Source organism: Dendropsophus ebraccatus, chromosome 6 (genome assembly GCF_027789765.1).
Source record: "Dendropsophus ebraccatus isolate aDenEbr1 chromosome 6, aDenEbr1.pat, whole genome shotgun sequence".
In the NCBI taxonomy this organism is placed as follows: Eukaryota; Metazoa; Chordata; class Amphibia; order Anura; family Hylidae; genus Dendropsophus; species Dendropsophus ebraccatus.
Genome location: NC_091459.1, coordinates 114217706 through 114234948, shown reverse-complemented (window position 1 = coordinate 114234948; position 17243 = coordinate 114217706). Strand labels below are relative to the sequence as shown.

The 17243-nt window shown below is 42.7% G+C and overlaps 1 protein-coding gene across 2 annotated transcripts in view; it reads right to left on the bottom strand.

Moving 5' to 3' along the window:
• The window catches only part of FKBP1B (FKBP prolyl isomerase 1B), a 58220-nt gene that overhangs the window by 30442 nt on the left and 10535 nt on the right, over positions 1-17243 (bottom strand). Inside the window, exons 1-2 of one of the 2 annotated variants that reach the window (XM_069975699.1) lie at positions 12401-12535; positions 4972-5019 (exon numbers count right to left, since the gene is read on the bottom strand). In XM_069975699.1, the coding sequence (XP_069831800.1) occupies positions 4972-5019; positions 12401-12437 (85 nt within the window). In that variant the 5' untranslated portion in view covers positions 12438-12535. Of the gene's footprint in view, positions 1-4971; positions 5020-12400; positions 12536-17243 lie in introns of those variants that run through there. The other variant, XM_069975698.1, reaches the window with a different exon arrangement.

Sequence of the window (17243 nt, the reverse complement as noted above, 5' to 3'; positions counted from 1 at the left end):
TATGGTTCTCAGAATCATAGTACAGAGCCACTGTGCAGCTCGCGGCATGTACCGGCCTCGGCTGCACCAGAAGCTTTAGTAAGGAGAAAGAGTACTTTTATTCTGCCACGCGAGGCAGGGAGAGGGGAGGCAACTAGTCATCTGGGTGGGGAGCTGTTAGTGGCTAGTCACCACTCCCTGCCTGTTGGCGCGCAGTGCAGAGATAACTGACAGGCAGAGAGCAATGACTAGTCACGGGTGGCTCCCCGCCCAGATGACTAGTTGCCGCCCCTCTTCCTGCTATTGCTGCAGCCGCGGCTGGTATGTACTGCGAGCTGCACATTAGCTCTGAACTATGATTCTGGGATCCATATCAGCACAATCGTGCTGATTGGTTCCCTTTAACACTTTATTCACCAAAGGGTGTGATATATGGAAATAAAAAGGAAAGTCAACCATAATTGAATGAAGTTATGTCTAGAATAATCATATATCTTATATATTATATAAGGGCAGGCTAGTTTGGACTACATGGATCATGATGTCTGTTTTTGACGTCAATGGTCCATGTTTCTGTGGGTGTGAGTGAATGCGGCAACCACACTCTTGACTGTGACCTGTGAATTCCTCTCTGCAGACATCTGAAACCCCTGGAGTGCATGAAGTGGCCCAGTGCCAAGGTTCGGGTAATACTCAGTATGCAGCTTTTGGATAGGCTTTAATGATATTTTGGAATTATGTTACATACAATGCACCCATGCAGGATCAACATCATCAGTATCATTTTTCCTGCCTTCATAACAGACACTGAGGACTGTATTACACAGCCGAACTCCCACCCAATAATCTTGTTGTTATACTGAATCTTTACCTACAAAAATGACTTATTGTTTAAATCGAGTTTTTATGTTAAACATATTTTTTAAGAATTTTTGGTGATGTTTTTCTTATTTTTCACTTTACTGTCTACTTTATACAATAATCCTGAAGTTTGGCAGTTTTTATTCTGGCCACTTAGCTTAGAACTAAACTTACACTTCCTGTTCTGTACAGGTCAGTGTCCTCCTTATCATCACATGTCACTTCTTTCGGCGGATAGCGGAATACGCCGGCCCATAGAATGGTGTCTATGGAACCGGCAGAAAGGCACACGGCCGTGCGTGCGGACACACGACGGAATTCGGCGGACATTGTCCGCGAGAATTCCGTAGTATAAACCCACCCTTAAAATGAAAGATAATACCAATATTGCGTACAATAGTTTTCGCTCACAACTCCCTCTATAAAGGTACAGAGTGTGCCCAGAAGCCTTTCTCATTCATCTGAATGGTAAAGGTCCTGTCTATTATGTACTATGGTCCATGGTGATTTCTGTAAAGCATACCTCTAAATGCTGTTAAAATAGCTCAGGCAAGATGATAATAAATAAAAAATATATAAAACATGCTTTAGTACCTGACTCACTAGAAAAAAATCTAGGTGATACATTTACTTTAACATTGGTAAAATTAAAGGAGAAGTCCAGGCAGGGACATTTCTTCTCAAAACTGCCAGGGAGGGGATGGGTGAAAAAAACAACATGCACTTACCTCCAGCGCTGGTGCCCACAGTCCACCTCTCCAGTCCTGGTGTAGATACAGAACTTGGGAACTGGCGTTCCAGGCCCGCTCAGCCACTCACTGGCTGCAGCGGGCTTGACACGTCACTAGGACGTGGCCAGGGACTGGAGCGACGGACTTAGGCCAACAGCGCTGGAGCCAGGGAGATAAGTGCATGTTGTTTTGTCACTCACCCCCTCCCTGGCAGTTTTTAAAAAAATATCCCTGCCTGAACTTTTTTGCCCACAATGCTCCATTACTCCATGTAAGGTCCCATTTATTATACTGGATTTACACTTAAAGGGGTTATCCAGCGCTACAAAAACATGGCCACTTTCCCCCTACTGTTGTCTCCAGTTTGGGTGGGGTTTTGAAACTCAGTTCCATTGAAGTAAATGTAGGGGGAAAAGTGGCCATGTTTTTGTAGCGCTAGAGAACCCCTTTAAGTAATTCCTTCTAGGGAACACTCTGACAGTTACACTCTCCTCAAAAAGATGAAAGCATCATAGACCTTACCAGTAGTTATACTCATCATTAGATATAAAGTAATCCTCTAAACTATTGCTTGGTTTGCAAGGCCCTTTTCCCCGTTCTTAGTTTTTATAATATTATTTTAAGCAGAGATCCCTTTTAAAACGCTATTAAAAATCCCCAAAGAAATGCCCAGTTCTCTCACAGACAAGAGAACAGGCAGATCCCCAACGTCATGAATTCCTGCAATGAACACTTAATTCAGTGAACAACCCCGGGCTGGAAATCCTCCATATTGGCAGGAAGTAGAGTATGCTGGAACCAAGGGAATGTCTTACTCTGCCCGTAACTACAGGAGCTGCGCTTACTTATCAGAAGTGAGCAACATGATGAAAGAAAAGAGCTCCAACCTAGAAAAATTAGGATCCCCTTTTTCTTTATGTATACAATGCCAAATGTTCCATATAATGAGCAAATAAAATATAGCTACTGGTAGAGTTGTTATTTAAAGAGTTTTCTGGGCAACATTTGTGGATGAGCTATCCTCAGAATAGGTCATTAGTGTTGGACCTTTGGGCACCCTTGCCGATCAGCTGTTTACCAGAGCCTTCTGGCCACCATACATACAAAACATCATAACTCTTGACATCAAAAGTTGACAGTAACACTTTGACATGCATAAAAGTCATAGTGGCCATGTTTTTGTAGCGCTAGAGATCCCCTTTAAGTAATTCCTTCTAGGGAACACTCTGACAGTTACACTCTCCTCAAAAAGATGAAAGCATCATAGACCTTACCAGTAGTTATACTCATCATTAGATATAAAGTAATCCTCTAAACTATTGCTTGGTTTGCAAGGCCTTTTTCCCCGTTCTTAGTTTTTATAATATTATTTTAAGCAGCGTACATCTTCCTGTGTAATAGGGGATGTGTGGCTGATGGCTGGTTAAGGCAATGGGCTGAACTAGCGATCATTCATACAGCCCTGGCTACACGATTACTGAGTCGTGTAAGACATGTCAATATTGGCGCCTGTTTACTAAATGGTTCTGGCTGTTAATACCGCAGTTAGTCAATGGCAAATGTGCTTTTACAATGCCTTCCGTAAGAACATGGAACTAGTGTTATGGACAGTCTGGCAGGACTGTCTTCAAGTGGCCTTTCGTTTGACTGACAGCTGTTTCTCCAGATAAGCCATACACATACATGCTCAGCCAAGTGTATATGTTCTCTGAGTAAAGAGGGTGAAGTCACTGCTAGAAAATGCAGGAGGCTTTTCTCTCTGAGAACAAAGGATCGGGCAGCAGAATCATGCCTGACCCCTCTCCCCCTTCCCATCATCTGCCATTGGAGAAGAGTCAGGAGGCCTCCCAGAGGGACTGACACATATCTAATATGTATTGCCATCTTTATAAATTACACTACATTAATCCCTATATTCCAAAAATGTGCAACACTTGTATTACCGGATGCTTTATAATACATAGGGATTGATGAGTGAGTAATATACATACTTAGCACATTTGGTTTTTGCATTGGGGACACTTGAGATTGGTTACTGTCAAGTTACAGTGTGTGCAGGAGCTGCTCAGTTTACAAGCCTTAGATCATATTCATAGGGTGTTCCTAAGACATAGAGTATGTGCTTGGCTCAGCACAGCTCCCTGTATGTAATAGAGGCCACCTCTAGATGTCTAGTGGTACATTGCTCTGCAGCAACAGTGGTGCCATTTATGAAGAAGAGGAAAAGCAGGACCCTTCTCTATAATCCTGGTCGAAACCTTTAGGGTGCATTCACACGTACAGGATCACGTAGCAGCAAATCCGCAGCAGATTCGATGGTGCAGATTTGATGCCGTGTTTATTTATTTAGATGAAATCTGCTGCAGATCCGGTACCTGTGAACGTACCCTTAAAGTTAGTCCTTTCAGTCTACCAAAAAGTTAAAGCGACTCTGTATCCACAATCTGACCCCCCCCCCCCCCCCCCAAACCACTTGTACCTTCGGATAGCTGCTTTTAATCCAAGATCTCTCCTGGGGTCCGTTCGGCAGGTGATGCAGTATTAGTTCTAAAAAGCAACTTTTAAACTTACAGCCCCGTGCCCAACGGGAGTATCTGTGCCCTAACTTTGCACCACCCCTCCGTCCCTTCTCCCCACCCTTTTCATCATTAGGAATGCCACTGGAACATTTTCTCCATGCTGAACATTTGCACAGGTGTCTTAACGATCCAGCCCATGTGCCGTGCTGACACAGCTGACGAATAGTAGGCAATCTGCCTGGAGCATTCCTAATGGTGAGGAGGGTGGGGGGGGGGTGGGACAGAGAGGGTGTGCCAGCCTAATGCATACACAATCTAGGCCACTCCCGTAGGGCATGGGGCTGCCAGTTGAAAAGTTGTTTTTTTAGGACAATAACTGCATCACCTGCCAAACAGACCCCAGAACATATCTTGGATTAAAAGCAGCTATCCGACAGTACAAGTGGTTTGGGGGGGTCAGATTGTGGGTACAGAGTCGCTTTAACATCAGCAAGTAACCTTTCAGTATGTTTTTGAAGTGCAAGCAGAAACCAGAAAATGCCTTATCCCACTGAACCTTCATAACCAGGGCCTATGAACGTTATTCCAAACTTGTTTATTATGGGGGATTCTCGGAAATAAACGTGACCCTATTCCCTTTTTTAGGGAACCTATAAGGTCTTAATGACTATAAGGGTCCCAGGAAATTCCCATAGGGAAATACCTCATTGATTGAACCCAGTAGATAGTGAGATTAAAAAATGGCCTTTTGACTATTCAAGATTGAGAGGAAGTAAACATTATTCACATACTTACACGTAGATTCTCCCTACCCAATATACTGTATGATTTCCATACAAAAGAATATTCCCAGAGACTATCCTGACTATATAGCGTCTTACCTGTGTAATGGACAACGCATGTCTGACCCTTCTTGGGGAAAGTCCTTCCTGCAGATTATAAAAGAAAAAGACGGGAAACAGTAAATGCAAAGATATAGTGACTATGAAATATTCAGTATTATGAATAACAATAATTGCAAGTTTCAATAGCTAGGCAGCAAAATGTTATAATCAGAATGCACATAATGATCCCATATACAGTGTATATAATGGCTGTATACTACAGACTGCCCATAAGCGCCCCATTATGTATGTAGGGTTGCTTTTGTCATCCTATCTGTATTCATATAAATCACCTTAATTTCTATGATACTACAAGGAAAACCTGACCTCAAGAGCCTATTAAATTCTATATTTGCATTCATGTCAATGCAAATAATAAGCAGCAGTATAATGTCTTTGGTTGACCGCTTGACCTCATATTACATTCCCACGGCTTCCAGTTTTCTTAGAAAATGCTTATCAGGCTGGATGGGTAATGTGACTGGAGCAAAATGTCTAACCACCTCATGGTCCGTGAACGGCTCAACCCCACCAGCTAAGCATTGGTATATAGTAGCCTACTTGCAGGAATAAATATGGTCTTCCATGTGATTCTTGATCACGAATCACCAGGTAAATACTTGTTCACATCTGCATAATAATTTCCATTGTTCTGCTCCACCACAGCAGAACAATAGAAATGACTGCAGTGCTGGATCCATCACATGACGATAGCAGCCAGTGTACCTTATTGACTATAATGGGGCGAGTTTGTTTCCATCATGGTATCCAGCATTTTACTGAACAACAATGAAAAGTAGATTTTTGACGGATCCTGCAATGTGAATTCTCATCAGAACCTCCCACAGAGATGTGAACAAAGCCTAAGAATCACTTATTGAATGGGATCCAAAATGAAACTTCTGGGTTTCTTGAATCATTTCTTGATCATTTCAAAAGAATCTCTATCCATTACATACATGGCTGCATCAAGCATATAATGAAAAAGCTAAATGACAATAATATTTTCTACCTCAGCATGTTGTCCCCTATCCTATGAATAGTGAATTGTACGAAGATTGGCTGGGGTCAGACCACTGGGACCACAGTCAGGAATCGGCGCCCAGTACTCCCGGCTCCGCTGTCTGCAAGGACATGCCAACAGCGTTCTTAGTTACGAGACGCCGATGGACTTGCCAACGGCGTTCCTGGTTACCAGTGGCGTCTGCCAGTCAGAATTGAACAGAGGGGAATCCGCTGAGTGCGGGCAATGATGCAGCCCCCGCCCAGAGTGCTCAGCTCTATTCCCACAGTTTAATGCTGACTGGCAGACACCACTGCCAGTCAGCTTTGGTTCTAAAGGAGGGGCTGGAGTCTCTGCCATCCCCTATACACTACTACCCCCATTGTGACACATTGCCTGCTATAAAGCCTTCTATTGGAGTGATTACGCTAGCGATATATCTTGGTTTGCTATTTCTGTGAATCTGACTTTGGCTTATTTTCCTTGACTTTCCCCCTGCCTGCTGACCCTTCTAGTATTGTGTAGTGTTTGTCCTGTCCTTGTTTTGTGTGGGCACATTAGCCACAGTGGCCTGCAGTGTTCAGGTTGGGGGATGGCCTATTAGGGAGTCGGGTTACCAAGAGGAAGGGACAGACTGGGAGGTTCAGTGCCAGGGTCTGTCTAGTATCCCTGTCATCACAGCCACACTGTGGAATGGAGGGAAATTGTACCCAAGGATTAATAAAGCTTAGTGCGCTTGCAAGATTATTGCTCCATGTATTCTCTATGGGGCTTCCAAACACTGTGGAGCACTGAGCATTTGGAATCCCATAGACAATGAGTGGAGCACTGGTTGCACATGTGCAATGTACTCCATTCATTGTAGGGGACATTTTACCTCCATTACACAGATTGGCCCCATTGGTTAGGCCCCCCATGACTAGCATTGTTCCTGGAACCATGATGTGTTTCTGAAGGACAAAGCAGAGACTTCACCTAGCCTGGGTTGGTCCTCATGAGCTCATCTAATGTCTACCATGAGTGTTGTACAAAGGATAGGACACTACTTAAAACCTAGAACTGTGTGTTGTTGTTTTTTTAAAAAAAACTTTACCCATTATTTCCCCTGAAAGCCATTCTTTGGCCTGTCCCTCATATGCTCTATGGTGGTCGGAGGTTTGCAGCGTCTACTGCAGAATGTTGATGACACAAACACCAAGTTCATATATTTATCAGGTAAAGCATTCCCCAGTCAGCTCTCCTACATGTTGAATGTTGCTAGGTAACAGAGAGTGCTGCAAGTCTCTATTTGGCTCAGAGATCATCAGGATTGCAGCGGGAAGACCTTGACCCTCACCCGAGAAGGCTCGGAGACCCTTGTAGGTGGTGGATCCATCATTTACAGACAAGGCAAGACATTTCTTAAAGATTGCAACTCTGAGAGAGTAATGTTCTGCCTAGAAAAAACAATATAAATCACACAGGCAGTTTTATATCGAGCTATCAAAGAACAATTCCACCTCAGTACTATTCAACCTCTGGATATAGACCTGAAGAGGCCAAAAAAAAGAACAACTGCTATGGGTACCATATATGTTCAGTTACCCATTTAGTCGCCATAAAAGCCTGTTCTCCATTTTTTATCATTGGGGATGTGGAAGGGAAAGTGAAATATTGGTTTTATTTACAAGAAAACCGAATCTACAGAACAAAGATTATTAATGTTCGAGACAAGGCCATTCTTCTCATTCACACATGCATATAGATGTCTTTGGAGATATGAGAATAAAGCAGAGATTTCCCATACGAGACCTTCATAAAAACATTAAAGGGGGCCAAAAACATTAGACAGACGTAGGTTGATGGTTTAACAACTGTTGAATGAACAATGATCTGGTCAACAACTGTCTCACAGACACAGCCAGGCAGAAGTTACCCATATTGGCCATTACAGTCCCTCAGACTGGCCTTCTATGATCAACGACACCAGGTGATGGACAAATGATCTGTTTGGGAGTATTTTTTCCTAACAAAATGTTCATGGACAAAAGATCTTCCCTAAACAATAGATCATTCATCCTATTATAAGCCAAAATTTTAAAAAACACAATTGACTTTTTTTAGGTGATGACAGTCCATCAACCGTCCATTGAGATGTTGAAATCCAATATGCCCAACCACTCTATCCCCAACATCTGCCATCGGGGAAGAGTCGGGTTGGCTTGTCCTGATGACATTAGTGGTTTTAACTATTTTTAGCCACTCTGTAACATGGCACTCTGGGAACATGGTACTTAATGAATCACCCACATAGAAATATGCTCTATATTTATACAGATATATAGCTGAGCTTTCCTTTATCAGTTCTTTGTCCCATCCCTGCATCTATTTACCCCAACCAAGGTAGTTTGGGTTGTTGGTGCCCTCCCGGGCATCCATCATCCCTAATATATTCCCCACTGTACTGCACTACAAGGAGTACACTAAGAAGAGGTCACTACTACCAAGGATGAAAACAAATCCCATTTTAACCCAACACTAATTTTAATGGCCAATGTTTGCCGTTTTTGCAAAATCTTATAAGATATTTTCCTTCTTTCTACTTCATACCCATTGTCATAGCCCTGGGCCACCTACAGTCAATGCATTTAGTGGTGCCTATTTGGTGACTTGTGCGGCAGAGGATGGTAGTGGTACAGACCATCTTGCAAGTGCTTGTAAATTATACTGAAATATTAGTAGTGACGTCAATGGATTTCAGTTGTAGCCACCTGGACATCATGTAGAAAATCACCCATGTATGCCCTGATCTATGTGCCATCTGGTTTTGGAGTAAAAGGTTAACCCATCTGGTGCTAGAGTGAAGGGTTTAAACATAGAAACATCCTACGCCTGACCTTTTCTGCAGACCCTCCCCAGTCTCCAGCTTCAGTTACACTGGGAGCACAGTGTGAATGTCATATATACTGAGGAGAGTCACAGCATGAGACACATTATTTCCCATAAAGTCTACCCTAACAAGTTCGGTGGAACTTGTTACTAGAGAAAATCACCCAGTTCCAAGAAAATCATTGCAATTTGCACTAAAACATCCCAGTAACACTTCATTGCACGTTATTATGTTTGTTTTACTACCCAGGGTACTATAGTGTTTAAGGCTTGTAAAATAGCGGTTGTGCGCTGTGTAATGCTTCATTTCTCCTTTGATGGTGCTGTAGGGAAAAGGTGGCCATACCCAACCTTTCTATACACATGAATGATCAGCACACCTATATATTTATGATTCCTTTAAGGGGAGGAGTAATCCGCAGATAGCTCTGGTGGCGGTTTATCTTTCCCAAAACTAAAGGGTTAGGTGTTAAAAATGTTACACATGCGACCCTTCTTATCACCAACATCCTCTGTTGGTGGAGAGTTGGGAGGTTGCCATACGTGTTAAGATACCTATACACCTTCAATGACTATTGGCCACCATTTATATCTCCCAACCTCTCCAAGAACATCAATGTTTGGCACAGCCAAACATTCCTATGCTCCCTGTGGGAAGGAGAGGGGTTAGCCACAGCAGGATTGTTAACCCTCTGAGAACAAAAGGGTCAGACCGTGCCTGACCCTCATCTCCACTAACGTCATCTGTCGGTGAAGTGTCTATAGACTCTCATACACATCATACGGTTTGGCCCGCTGACAATAGGTATGGCCAGCTTTAGTATAAAGGGTGTGGTTAACTTTAGACAGTCAGCTGAACCAGCTAAAGTTCCCATGTTTGGGGACTTTAGTTTAAGGATTTCCCACAGATTACAAAAGACCACTAGGGTCCCGGCATAGGGATACTTTGAGATAAGATTATTGATTATTGTAATAGGTTTCTTGTAAGAAGTAGGAATTGGCCAAAGTGCTGTTCCATCTATAGACATGTTATAGAACAAGAGGACATGAGCAGATTGATATATATATATATATATATATATATATATATATATATATATATATAGTTTGTTTGTTTTTTTATTGGAAAATCCAACCAACATCCAACTTCTTCAGCCACCGGTAATCAAATGCTGAGAGTTTAGGTTTAGACAAATCCGAACGCACTCGAGGTTCACTCATCTCTTACTGAGAGCAATCAATCTCTAAGTACGACCACCCACCTAAATACTTGGCCCAAAATGAGCAAAAAAATTTACTAGTTATCCAGGAACATTTCCCACAAAACTACAGTATATAGCAATCTGCTCTACTCCTCCGGCTCCATGTTCTCTTTTAAATCAGGTGTGCTTAAAGTATATTTAAAGGGGAGCTCTACCCAGAATCATATTTGAAAGGAATGTTGGGGGGAAACTGAACAGAACTCTATGTTTTTGTATGTAAGGGGGCCCCAACTCGTCTGTATATAGCAAACAAGCTAACGCTGTTGGGTGGATCTCTCTTCCCTCTAAAGAGTATTTGTTGCAGTAGACAACTACAGTGACCTGTCAATACCAACCCTAGTCTGGAGAAGATAATCTTTTCATGACAGTGAATGTTAATGTCACCCAATACGTTTCGGAGACACTAATATATATTTGTAGTCATCATGGGTTTCATGTTCATCTAAGATGAGGAGTGCCAGGGATATCTGACAACCACTCTGCTCTTCGCTTCTTGAGCACCAATACCTCCAATCCATACAGTAGGTACTGGCACTGTATAAAGTGTCTGACCCCTTTATTTCTTCCCGAGGTGATGAGTATCTCTGGCTGACAATAGACCTCTTTTGATATCTCCAATGTCCACGAGGTTCAGGCTTCTGCAATACATTATACAGTAGGGAATGGAATATAAATGTAGATTTTTTTTTAGCTGAACATGGGGGGGGGCAGATTCTTTGGTGTTGGATAAAGACTGGTACCCTCTTCTAAAATAAATTACATCAAGTACCCCCAAGGCTGCGATCAAGGAACATAGTGAGAACCTATAATAATTATGGTCTAGCGCCAATGTAGGTCTAGCTGCGACACCATGTTCTACATGCGGCACCACAGTGGTATATCACAATAATTCACACAATAAGCATTGTATCTAAATGAATTCCCAGACACCCACTACCCATCTGTCTGGAGAATTACATAAAACAACATGACCCAAGATGAAACAATATGGTTTTTCAAGAAATACCTGAACAGCAATAACCCGCATATGTTCATAGAAGCCTTCAGCGATCACATGCACATAAGCGCAGCGAAGAAACACAAAGGTATAGCCAGGGAACGCCGTGATAATGGTAAGCATACATATGAGGGTATGAAAGCATTACGTGCGGAACTGTGAACCGGAGGACATGAGGTACCAAAAATAATATACAGATGTAGCAGAGGTGAAGTGGTTGTTTATCTGTTTGATGATAGTGAATTGTAATCATTCTCAGGGATGAAGCTGCAGTCCTATGTAAAGCAGCCTCATGTCAGGCGTGTGGCAAATGACAAGCTCAGCTCTGTTATAGTTTCAGAATGTACAGAGTAGCGTATATAATAACAATAATTTTTATTTATATAGCGCCAACAGATTCCGCAGAACTTCACAATTTTATATATATATGATTTATTAGATTTTTAGTGGTTTGAGAGTGAATTATTAGAATTGGAGAATTGTTTAGTTCATGGCTCAAAGGTAGATTCTCCTTAGATAGAAAATGACCTGATACCATATATTACGGAGGTATAAAGGCAATGAAATGTATGATTGAATAGTCAGAAAATCTATAACACTATGTACACAATAACTAGTCTGTGAATGAATGAAAGAGTACATACATGGAAAGGCGTCAGGGCTACTATCCTTGGAGATGTAACGTTCAGTGCTTTTGCATAGGACTGTATATCAAAGAAAACTGAAACTCTGCTACATCTGTTTACTAAAATTGTGCATTCTGACAGCATTTTATAACTAAAAAATTTACCTGGAATGCAAAATAGTATGGATAATGTCTAGGTATGCGTACATCATAGTCTATCTATGTATCTATCTATCTATCTATCTATCTATCTATCTATCTATCTATCTATCTATCTATCTATCTATCTATCAATCATACAGCCAGCTAACGGTAGCAATAAAGGGTTGAAGGGTCTATCCCTGCTGGGTCTTAGGCACTAGCTACGCTTTGATAATGTTAATAAAATCCTGTATTTATAGTGCATCCGCTATACAGATATAGCAGAGCCAGGTTTGCCATTTGCCACTACGCAGTATATGTTGTTTACAATAAAATTTCCATAAAGCTGCTCAGTTATCACGATGCAATAAAGAATTCAGCTCCGCTACATCTGTGCAATGTAAAATGACAAAGGCTATAAACAAAAGAGACATCTACTGGCAATGAGACGGGTGGGCCTTGCTGGTCATAAGAGCTTACAATCTAATGCATGGCTACAGAGTGGGCAAGGAGGTGTCATGCAGGCATACCGTCTCCTGGAGTGATGGTCTCTATTTCCACTCCCATGGCTGTGCTGTGAACAGTGGACAGGTCTGAGCTTCCTGTGTGTGTGTATGGCTCTCAGCCTGTGTGCTCTGTATAACACCTCTCTCTGCTATGGTGGAGGGGGCTGTCTGCTCTGCAGCCAATAATGCTGCTGGCTGGGCAGGAAGGGTGGCTGGGAAGGAAGGGACTGTCAGGGGCTGGATCTGCAGGCTGGGAATGCTGAATGGGGGGAATAGTCAGTCTCTTGCTAGGCACGTTAACCCTATCCCTGTCATTGTGCTTGCAGCCATATTGGCTGAGAACGTGTTTACCTGTATATATTCTGTGCTGGCTGAACCGTTATAAATTGTTTGTATGTAGAAGCACAAGAACAAGACACAACGCATTTCAAGTCCTTTGGCATTGTATTTTTTGTAGTCAGTGTGCAAGCTACCTCGTCACTGCACCATCCTAATAATAATTTTTAGTTATATAGCGCCAACATATTCTGCAGGACTTTACAACTCAGAGGGTAAATGTACGGAGGAATGAGGGTCATGCTATTGTTTTGTATGCTTGATCAGGGCTGGCTTTAGGGTAGATGGCGCCCCGTGCGAAATTTGTATTTGCCTACCCCCCCCCCCCACACACACACACACACACACACACCCACACACTCACGACCATCCAAACGTTACCAGGATCAGTGTTCCACACACAGGATAATGTCTTCAAAGTGCCCCTACACATTAGTTATCTTATTACACTCTTACCTCCATACAGTGATTACATATTGCCTACAAACTGCTCTTAACCAAACAGGAAGATATCACCAATAATACCATTACATAATACCGCCACACCATGACCCCATCACTACAACCCTATAGCAGAGTGCAGTTACATCCAGTTACTCTCATCTTCTCTGATCAGAGTCTTTCACTTTTCTATTTTCTCTGGGCCACCTTGGAGTCTTCCCCCGGCTGTGAATCCTATATTCGGCTCCAACATATATAGTAGTAGGTCCCCTCTACCCCTATATAGTAGTTATGCTCCTCTGCTTCCCCACTATTATATACCCCTTGTGTGCTGCCCCCAGTAGTATATAACCTTTGTGTGCTTCATCCAGTAGTATATATCCTTTGTGTGCTGCCCCAGTTGTATATACCCCTTGTGTTCTGCCCCAGTAGTTTATACCCCTTGCATGCTGCCCCAGTAGTATATACCCCATGTGTGCTGCCCCCAGTAGTATACACCCCTTGTGTGCTGCCCCAGTAGTATACACCCCTTGTGTGCTGTCCCCAGCAGTATATACCCCTTGTGTGCTGCCCCAGTAGTATATACCACTTGTGTGCTGCCCCTAGCAGTATATACCCCTTGTGTGCTGCCCCAAGTAGTATATACCCCTAGCGTGCTGCCTGTCATTAGCTCTGGCGCTGCTGACCCTGATGTGGAGCGGCCCCACACAAATTTAAAGCCACTTCATTGCAGGAATGTATATATACGTTCCTACTGCACGGGGCATGTGCAATAGGAGCACACACACACATATATATATATATAAATATATATATATATATATATATATATATATATATATATATATGTATTGTGGACATGAAGGGGTTACAATATGATTAACTATCTTTACATGTGATGCTGGATGAGTTGATTGATTAACCTTAACGTGATGCTTAATAAATGTAGATGTTCATTTGATAATGCGACTAATTAATCCTATACATGATGTCTACTAATATATGAAACTGTGTTAGAGAGGCGATTAAGTAATTCTATGGGTGGGGTTGACAATGTGATTAACTAACCTTACATATGATTATTAACAATGTACAGAATAGGAATAGAAAGTAACAGTGCCAGCAAGTCGCTCTCTCCTGAGAAAGTGTTACGAGTTGGGAAAAAAGGGGTCTCCCGGCGAGGAGCCATAAGGGGGGTCACTGCGACCATGACTACGTGGTTGTAGAGAGTTTCCTAGAAAGAAGTGGTTTTAAGTATAGTAAGGTAAATAGGCCACAGCCAAAGACTGGGCAAAAAATGTTCAGTAACCATATATGTCACAAAAGAGGGGTAGACATGGCACTCACCATTAGATGTCTTCACCGTATCTTTATTAAATTCATGCAAAAACAGGTAAAACGAGAGGGCGCCTAGCGTGTAGCAGCGACAGCTGTTTCCTGCCTATCCGGCACTTCTTCACGGCTGCGTGAAGAAGTAAAGAAGTGCCGGATAGGCAGGAAACAGCTGTCGCTGCTACACGCTAGGCGCCCTCTCGTTTTACCTGTTTTTGCATGAATTTAATAAAGATACGGTGAAGACATCTAATGGTGAGTGCCATGTCTACCCCTCTTTTGTGACATATATCATTTTTATTATGTAAAAGGTTGTTGATCCAGGGATTTTTTCTAATTGCCAATTTGGAGTCAGAAAGGAATTTTTTCCCTGTAATGGGGCAAATTGGCACTGGCCTCATGAGGGATTTTTGCCTTCATCTGGATCAACACATTAGGGTAATACTGTAGGTTGAACTTGATGGACTATTTTCAACCTTTTGAAACTATTATGTGAGGCAGAAATCATGATCCTTCATCCCAGGTTATGCTCAGCTTAGTAGGAAGGATTCTACAAGCCAGCTCCACCCAGAGGAGGGACCTGGGACTTGTACTACTCTATTAGGGCGGAAACCTCCATTAGGAAGGAAAACACAGTGGGCCAGAAGGTGGTTAGGTAAGGTAACTGGGACTCATCCATATGAGACACTTCACCACATCCCGGCAGAGTATCTAGTACATTAGACAAGGGCCCTCTCTGTTTTCACCTATCAACTCAACTATCTATCTGTTGGTCTATTATTATTGATTTTTTTTAAGTACCTGAGTACTGTTTGTAACCTTTTTCAAGTAAAGTTTGAAAGTTGTTTAAAGTTGGTCTCTGTCATCTCTACGGCCGCCCGTGCACCTACACCTTGCACCTCACCTTAGTCCAAACCAAGGTCCGGTTGCCGTGTGTCCGGGGGTGGGTGTTACCGCTTCTGGTCATCGTAACAAATAGCTCCCAAAACACCAGAACCCACCAGCAAGCTCAAGATCTGTTCCAGCAACCCAGGCCATAGCACTAGCTACTGTGGCCCACAGCATGATAACAGGTGTCAGGGACTGGATAGGAGGGCCCTTGCCTAATGTACTAGGTACTCTACCATGATGTGGTGAAGTGTTTCTTTAGTGTTTGAAGAATCCTCGCACTCGCGTATGGATGAGTCCCAATTATCTCACCGTAACTGCCTTCTGCCCCACAGTGTCGGGTTTCCTTCCTACTGGGGTAGTACGAGTCCCAGGTCTCTGATCAAATTACATAGGAATGACCACCCCCAATTACACAGGGTAATAGGTCCGCTTATATGAGAAACTTTGGCCAAACAGATTTTATCTGCTTGATTATGGTTATTAAAATTCTTTCATTAAAGCGAAAGGTACATTGCTTTGTGTTTTTTTCATGAACAGAGCGGCGCCAGCATGAAGCACTGGGGACGGCTCACCAGCCTCCCAGCGTAATGAAACCCCTCCCCTCTGTGACGCTGCTCCATTAGAGTCAATGAGAGGAGGGGATATTGCCCGCCCCCCAGTGCTTCATGGAATAGACCAGCGTTGGTCTGTTCATGTAAAAAACACAAAGCGATGTACCTAGTGGTACACATTCACTTTAAATGTAAAGGGACTGAACTCACCATATAAAAGGGTCAGTGCTGTGGAAGGAAGCCATAGCTCAACATGCGGATATACTTCTCATACAGGAATCACACTTAAATATAGAAGACATTTACAGACTAAAACATAAAAAAATTACCCAAAATCTATGCAGCACCAGTAAAAAAGGCGGCATTATCTTAGCAGCGAGGAACTTAGCGCTAGTTGTCCATACATAATAATAGATGAAAAGGGCTGTAATGTTATATTAGGATGTAACATTAATAATGCTCCTTATACATTAGTATCGATTTATCAATATATGTCCCTAATAAAAGACAATATTGCTTTTTGCGTCAGCTTATCCCTCAGTAAACAAACAGTAAAACAAAGGTTAAATCATCTGCTGTAGGAACAATGACCAATGATGGTCTGATCATGCACTTTAGAAATAAACTAAAACTGTTGTACCACCTGGCATTTTGTGTGGCACTTAAAATAATTTTATTCTTCAACACCCCCCCCCCCCCCTGATTACAAAAGCGTAACACTAAATGCACTAAGAGTTTTTTTTTACCTTTATTGACAATGAAGAAATTAAAGAGACAACTCTGTGGTGCGCCCACAAGGCTTAGGCCTCATTTACATGATCTGTGCCACGATGGCTGGAGGAGGTTCACGGCACGGATCCCCTTAAAGAAGTGCAGCCCCCCCACCGCCCAGCAGCAGAGATGACAGAAGCGTATACGGTGCGCTTCTGTCATCACATCTGACAACTACTAACCTACTCCCCTGGTGCCGGCCAGCTTACAAACAAGTAGCCTGGACTATACTGGTTCGTGCCGGCACCAGTAGAAGAAGGCAGGGTAGTACACACCACGTCTGGTGAACTTGTCAGCCGGCCGGCACGAGGGAGTAGGTGAGTAGTTGTCAGATGCAATGACATTATGCGTCCGGGTGGGGGGGGGGTCGGGGGAGGTGGGTTATCTGTTCCTAAAATTGTCCAAATTTGCCAAATATTATGACAGTCTCTATAATTTGGCAACAGTACAGTGAACGGTATTTCAATTCCCTCTAATAAACCTCAGGAATTGGAAGAATTAACCAAACCGGTAACAAAGGTAGGCGAAACCTAGGTAATGAGATC